Source organism: Pavona decussata, unplaced genomic scaffold (genome assembly GCF_977016875.1).
Source record: "Pavona decussata unplaced genomic scaffold, jaPavDecu1.1 SCAFFOLD_42, whole genome shotgun sequence".
In the NCBI taxonomy this organism is placed as follows: domain Eukaryota; kingdom Metazoa; phylum Cnidaria; class Anthozoa; order Scleractinia; family Agariciidae; genus Pavona; species Pavona decussata.
The window spans coordinates 1077501-1085000 of NW_028145464.1; the positions used below are offsets into that span (position 1 = coordinate 1077501).

At 38.2% G+C, this 7500-nt stretch overlaps 1 protein-coding gene across 3 annotated transcripts in view; it reads left to right on the forward strand.

The window, feature by feature from the left end:
- Nucleotides 1-5534, forward strand: part of LOC146482870 (receptor-type tyrosine-protein phosphatase delta-like) — a 74130-nt gene extending 68596 nt beyond the window's left edge. For all 3 annotated transcript variants that reach the window (XM_085106682.1, XM_085106684.1, XM_085106683.1), the window contains 5 exons: nucleotides 21-155; nucleotides 1105-1227; nucleotides 2484-2638; nucleotides 3629-3764; nucleotides 4731-5534. In XM_085106682.1, the coding sequence (XP_084962808.1) occupies nucleotides 21-155; nucleotides 1105-1227; nucleotides 2484-2638; nucleotides 3629-3764; nucleotides 4731-4811 (630 nt within the window). In that variant the 3' untranslated portion in view covers nucleotides 4812-5534. The remainder of the gene's footprint in view (nucleotides 1-20; nucleotides 156-1104; nucleotides 1228-2483; nucleotides 2639-3628; nucleotides 3765-4730) is intronic.
- The last annotated feature ends 1966 nt before the right edge of the window (nucleotides 5535-7500 follow it).

Below are 7500 nucleotides of genomic sequence, written 5' to 3' on the forward strand. Positions count from 1 at the left end.
TTATTATTATTTTGTAACAGGGCTACACTCAACGCAACGCTCACATCTTGACACAAGCGCCATTGGATAGCACTACTGAAGACTTCTGGCGTATGGCGTTGCAATACGATATCGGCACAGTTGTGATGTTAAACAACTTAGAAGAGGGAGAAGAGGTAGATGGTACTTTATAACACTAATTGAGTGATTTCTGCTTTACTACCGTCCCATGCCAACCTCTCCCCCCTCCTTTCCTTGGGGGAGCCTCTGTTAAGTAGGTTGAAAGAGGGGTGTTTGCACAAGAGGGTACCTTTTCACCCACATAGTGTGCGAAAGAGTAACGAGATTGAAATTCTGGTAATTTAAAGGAACGTAAACGAAGTAGAAAAAACTGGGCGGAAATTCCTGTTAGAAATTTCAACACAAAGACAAGTGGAAATGGTCCTGATGTACCGATAACGTAACAATATTCTCCTGTCCTTGGCATTTCTTTTAAGTATAACAAACAGGAACAATGTTTTGGTGTGTTTGTGAAAGAGGTGACAGGCTGTAAACGTTGGAAGAGGAAATGGTAGGGTCACATCCTCTGGGCAGTGGCGCCAATGTGAAACTCAATCAATGATAAATGTCTTTATTTCATCGAAAGATAAGAATACACATCTTAAATTACAGCTGTCAAAATGTATTTATAACAATAACAGATACAAAAAAAGTTTACACAAAACCGCTAGACTTAGATAGTAACCCCCCCCCCCCCCCCGGCCCCTCACCCCCACCCACGGAATGGAGCTTTGCCTAGAAAGTTTTGAAGAAGTATTTTACCTTTCCAGTTATTTAAAACCATCCCGAGGAGTATTCTTTGGTCTTCAAAACAGTCATAACTCATGGAAAATTAAACGCCTGCCATGTAGTTCTATAGGGTTTAAATTCCATTAAAAAAGTTATTTTTGAAAAATTCATTGGAAAGAAGTGCTCAGTGATATCACCATGCACTAGTTTGAAATACCACACTGTTAAGCTATGCTGGAAAAGACCGGTCGCCTATAAGTATTTAATTCCGCTCAATCATATTGCGTGTTACATTTCTCTACATGGTTCACAGTCATGTTTCCTTTGTAACTACAGAGCTACCCTCAATACTGGCCTTCAGCTGGGGTTGTCACGCACGGCAATGTCACGTTAGAGATTCTGTCAGAAACCAGTTCAAAGAAGATCACGACAAGGAGGGTCAGTGTGTCGGATGCAAAGGTAGAGGCAAATGCTTCCTAGATTAACTTTGGGAATACTTTCCCCTTAGAAAGAAGTGGTGCACAATAAACTGCACGGTTGTTTTGGTATGTGGAGAGGCGGAAACCAATGGAAATTTGCAAATTCGTTTGCATTTGGAAATATGCCAACCATTGCAAATTTCGAGGTGGGTGATTTATCAGTGGACAAATCCCAATGCTGAACGATTGCTCGAAATTGAACGATTGGCGGAAAAAGCAAGGCTTTGAGAGCAACAGTGAAAATCTGAACACAATCGTTCAGCTACGAACATCATCATGCCAATACAGTCAAACCTCTTTATTACGGACAGCAAGGGGACAGGAATAAGTGTCCGTATTATAGAGGTGTCTGTTTTAGAGAAGTAGGCTTTAAATGAGTTTCAGTCTCTCAAGGACCAAGTGAACTGTCCGTAATAGAGAGGTGTCCGTATTATAGAGGTTTCGTTAAGGAGAGGTTCCACTGTACCAGCGAGCAGAACAGTTTTTTTTTTTTTTTTTTTTTTATTACCGAACGATTTCGAAATACCGAAACACGCGCCCTTAACTGTGGAAAAGATAAAAAAAAAAAAAAAAAAACAGCCGGTAATGACCATGCTATGATTGTCTTTTCCGGGTAATAATTGCCAACTGCCTAATTTACTCGATTTTGTTATTCTGTGATAAAATCTGAGTAGTTAGCACCCAAAAGCGTGTTCCTTTGACTCGGAAAATCGGGTGAAAAATAACCACCGGCTGATTTTGCGTCGATTGACTTGTTTCTTCCAATGAGAATTCACGGAAATGTGTGTTATAAATAAAAATACTGACATTACAATCAATTAAAACACTTTGGCCACCATTTGATTGGTCATGTGCTCATAACGTATCGCCTATCAAATGATACTGAGTTATATGAGACGATATGCTTTACAAATTATTTGAGTTAAAGTTGTTTGAGTCCAGTTGCAAAATGGGATGATTTTTGCCGTTGTTACTGACAAGGAAATCCAAACACTAACTGACAAAGCGGTGCCTAATAGTATTTGAAAGGTAAACGCAATAAACACATATTTCAAAACACATGCTCTTTACACTTGTGAATACGTATGTGGCTTCTATATCAATCTTCTCTTAACTGGACTGATGCCAGTAAAATTAGTAGTGCGTATTCAACTGTAAGTTGTACAGCATTCTTTGTCCCCCATCATTAAGCCAATGTATGACAGTATTTGTTATGCTTATTAAATTTATTCATAGCCGCCAAAGAAGAAATCAACTGTTCAACACTTACAATTCACTGGATGGAACGACCCTAACTCATGCCCAGACCCCCGAGAAATCATTTCACTGTTGACAGCAGTTGAGAAGTCTCAACAACAAACTGGAAATGGCATCATTGTTTTTCAATGCAGGTGTGTGGGTAGTCGGTCGTATTCTTTCATGTTTTAATTATCATCATCATCATCCTCATCCTCATCATCATCATCATCATCATCATCATCATCATCATCATCATCATCATCGTCATCATCATCATCATCATCATTCTCATCATCATCATAACCATCATCATCAGCAGCCGCAGCAGCAGCAGCAACAAGATAACTACTCTGAATTGGATTCGCTCTCACGAAGGGCTAACGCTCGAAACGTCAGCACTGGAATCTCTTTACGGTGGCCAAATTACCTTATCAACGCTGTTGACAAAAACAAACATTAGTTTCTACTCACCGCCAACGTAGAATTGTATCAGTTACAGTGGAAGTACAAGCCCTTCAAAGTGCCATAGTAACTTTAACTTTCTGAGTCGTTTTGCAATTAAAACAATTAAAACAAACTTCTAATTCGCTAAATTCTTGTGTTATTAGTTTTTCAAATTCAAGAATTTTAATTCTCCCACATGGAAAAATTGCGTTTATCGCTTCCGTTTTTATTTGCTTTTAAAGTGGAAGTATACAATACAATACTTTATATAAGTATCATGGGGTTTTTGGTATCTTTTGTTAAAAATGATAAAATAAGACCTTCAGTCAGCTGCCAAATAATGCTAGAAAAGAAAAGAAAAGGAAAGAAATCGACTCAATTCTTGAAAGGAACAACTCGTTATTTGTTCTAGCGCATTTTGGAAACAAATTTGCGAGAACTTGAAAAACATTAGCCTACCATTTTTCGAGTTTTAATCCATACCGGCCTTCTCTGTCTCTGGCCAGAGGCACTGATCGACAGTGTTATTGTACTGAGGTGATAATTTATAACAAACTTGACAATTATTTCTTTGTGTCTGCTGACAGACAAACATTTTTGGGTTTTGAAATGACAGCAAATTTGCGTGATACTTCCCCTTCAATCTCAAACTGTAAGATTATAATACGTGATTAGTGATATATTTTTGTTTGTTACAGTGACGGTGTTGGTCGCAGTGGTACTCTTTCTGCCATAATGTCATCGATTGAGAGAATCAAGACCGAGCAGACTGTTGATGTGTTTCAGACAATTAAACTGATCCGCGTCAAGCGCCCTGGTGCTGTTGTGAATTCGGTAAGATAGTTTGCACTTTTATCATTGAAACAGCAAATGCAATAGAACACGCTGACACAACAACAACCTTTCTTTTGACGATCAAATATAATGACTTTGATTTGGTATTGCAAGAGTCAGTGAGTAAATTTGCTTCCGATAACGCGGAATAATTGACACTTTGTCCCAAAAAGGATTTCTCCAAAGATAAGCTACCGATAATTTGTGTTAGAACAGCATGGTTGAATACGATTTACAGGTGTCCATAAACAGTTAAATTCGACTGGAAAGGTTTTCCGAAACCAACTTTCTCCAGATTTAAGGACGTTGCCTCCTTTTGCTACTGCTCATATGTTCTGCGCATCTCGGTATGATACCAGAACCCCTGATTTCTTTAGGACGGCGCCTATTAATTCAAAGGCATTTTTGCTCGGTTTATGGCTATATGAGAAAAAGAAAGTCCTAGCAGGGGTTATTAAAATCCAAAAAGAAAATTGAAGGTAACCGCCTATTTTTCAGAGATAATTAAGCTTCAATTTGGAAAAAAAAAATGCCATAGAATTATTGTTGCTTAACTACCTCTGAAATAATGCATGGTTACCCCCAATGTTCATTTTGGATTTCAAAATCTTATGCTGAGATCTAATTTTCTGCATAGTTACAAACCGTGCAAAAATACTTCTGTATTAGTAGGCAACGTCCTTAAACGGGACAAAAAGTCTTGTCCTACTAAGGAACATGCTCCAAAAGCACATGTTTGAACGCGGCTGTAATTGTGTGGATCATGACGACCCAGTGGACGGCTGCGTATAAGACTGGGATAAAACAGGAATGTAACCAGAAACAAAAAATTGTTCTGATTGGGTAGTCAACCTGGAACAGGGTGACCTCTTTGACGGTCATGTTCACGTACTATATCTTTGGATGCACATTTCCTTTCCATCTTTAGTTTCGATGTTTACACCATTTTCCTTGTTGTCTTTTCAGGAGCAATACACATTTTGTTACAAGACCATCCTAGCATACCTGGACTCTTTCAAGACGTATTCAAACTTCGCAGATTGCTGAAAATTCCGACACAGTTAATAGATTCGTTCATTTAAAATAAACACATTGAAGTTAAAAGTTTCGTGTTATTCACAGGCTTGCGAATGAAGAAAACAATAATCCATTTATGAACAAGAAACGTATCTCACATCCGGGTAAAGATAACTTTTCACATTTAAACTCCACAACAAGCGATGCAAGGAAAAAACTACTTCCAAATCTGTTGGTCTATAGCTGAAATGACAAAGAAATCGCGCGGTCTTCTTAAGTTATAACAAGAGTCATGTATAGGTGGAAGAAGCGGTGCTGTGCCTATTACGCAAGGGAACAAAACCACAAAGTTGACTGCATAGCTCTTATATTGGTATACAATAAATAGTAGACACTTCTGAATGCGCTCAATAGCTGCCGCGTTAAATAAAAATGTTGCGTTCATAGTGTCATTTATAAGCCAAATATGATGAATGAATGTATTTAAAGTATTTTTGTAGATTTTGTTTAATTTTTTATCAATTGTTTGTTAGATTTCACTATAATTTTACAGCCATTCGATGGATAGATTTTATAATTAAAGGAGAAAAATAAAGGATTAGAAAGAAAAATGTTTAGAGATGAGCAGCTGTAGAATTTTTTACTGCAAACAGTACTGTTTTTTTTTTTTTTTTTTTTTTTGATCGACTTTCGAATGGCATACTGGTTTGTCTTTGTATGTTTTTAGTTCATTATTAAAGGAATTAACAACCAGCCTGTATGTGCATTTTTTTAAGGATTTATTTTTTCGGCCAACACATTTAAGCGAATGTGATCGTCTTTCAATGCGACGTACAAACTGGGCTTTGATTAGTCAATTTTCTCATCCTTCCCTCTGCCTCCTGCTTTCTTCTTCTTTTTCTTCTTCTTCTTCTTCTTCTTCTTCTTCTTCTTCTTCTTCTTCTTCTTCTTCTTCTTCTTCTTCTTCTTCTTCTTCTTCTTCTTCTTCTTCTGGTAATACCAATAACAGTTCACTTTTGTAAACAAATACACCAGTCCTGCCACTAGGTCTGCCATCAATACCAGTAGCATTAGCAACGTACATTACGACTTCTGTCAATTACGATCCTCTGGATAGTACGGAATGATCAAGAGTATCTATGTTTTAAACATATTTCCCCCAAGCTTGACTTTCTTATCAAATGTTGCAAACCTAAGACTTTTGCCTTACAAAAGTGGGAATTTTTGTGATGATTTATCAACAACGACCATATTTTATACAGTCCTTATTTAATGAACAGACAACATAGAAGAATTACAAACACTAAGCTACTTGTGACCCTTTGAAGTAAGAAAATAACAATAAACACGTTTAAGAACAAACGAGCATGCAACAGTACGTAAACAGCACCCAAAGCCCAATGATAAGATGCTAATCCTATTGTGTATAAACAAGACCCAGTTTATGCTTCGCACTTAAGCCGCGCAGCATGTAAAATTCGCATTCAGTCAACAAGAAGTGCAGACACGATTGTCATCAGCAACTTAAATTGTCTCTGAAGCGCGAGTTTACAACAGTACTATAATTACAGTTGGATCGTAACCATATTAGCTTTATTTCCAAGTAAGTAAAGATAACGTACCACAAAACATGCTTCTCATTCACATTCTTCAAATGGCTGACGATTAAGAGTTCGTGGGTTTAAATTAGAAAGTTGCCTACTGCAATCCATTAAACTTTTACAGATCTCAAAAGGCTTATGATCAGTGCTACCAAACTATCACGATCTGACATGAAGTGGCTACTACTTCTTGTAACTTTACATCATCGCCACGTGCTCCCATTATGCATCGCGAGGAGAACTTGGGTTGTTGTCGGCCCGCCATGTTGAACGCATGTAAAAAAGTGTAATGCCGTTGTGTTTAAATTAAAAGTCTTAGAAGCTATTCTGTGACATGGATGTCAGAAGCGGGATGATTAACGCCAGCTAAACAATCAAGGAGATACCAAACGGAAACTGGTACGTACGATTTAATAGTGTTGACTATAAGGTCTACTCGTACGACTGAAAATGAGCAACTTGGTCGGATTCGACTTACCTAAAATGGACTGGCTTCCTGGTCCCGATTTACATACAAGATTTAAGCGATTTCGCCAAAAGTGTGAACTGTTACTTGGTGGGCCACTAAAAAGCCGAGATAACACTCGGAAGTGTAAATATGTGTTGCTTTGGTCGGGCGACCACGATCTTGACTTATTCAACACGTGGGCCTTACAACCGATTAACAGAAATACCTGAAGGAATTTGATGATCACGTTAAACCACAGGCTAACCACATTCTAAACAGATATTCCTTGCAAAGCCTGAAACAGAACAACCGGCCCCTTGATGCATTTCTGACTGAAGCAAGACTACTCATACAGAGTTCTGGTTACCTACAAGAATTAAATGATGAACTCATGCGTGGCACATTAGTATTTGACACCGACTCGGAAGAAGTCAGGAGAAAATGCATCGGCCGTGGTAACGAATTAACCTTCACAAAAGCAAAGGAAATTGCACGTAACGAAGAAGCTACGCAAATGCAACTGAAAGCAATGAGTAACTCTTTGCCCCCTAGCCAACTGCAACAACCGGATGGTGAAGTGAACGCAATCAGCAAAGGAAAATAAACTGAAGATAGAAGAAGTAGAGGTAGAGTAACCTGATGGCCTGAAAACGAACCAAAGCAGTGTTAC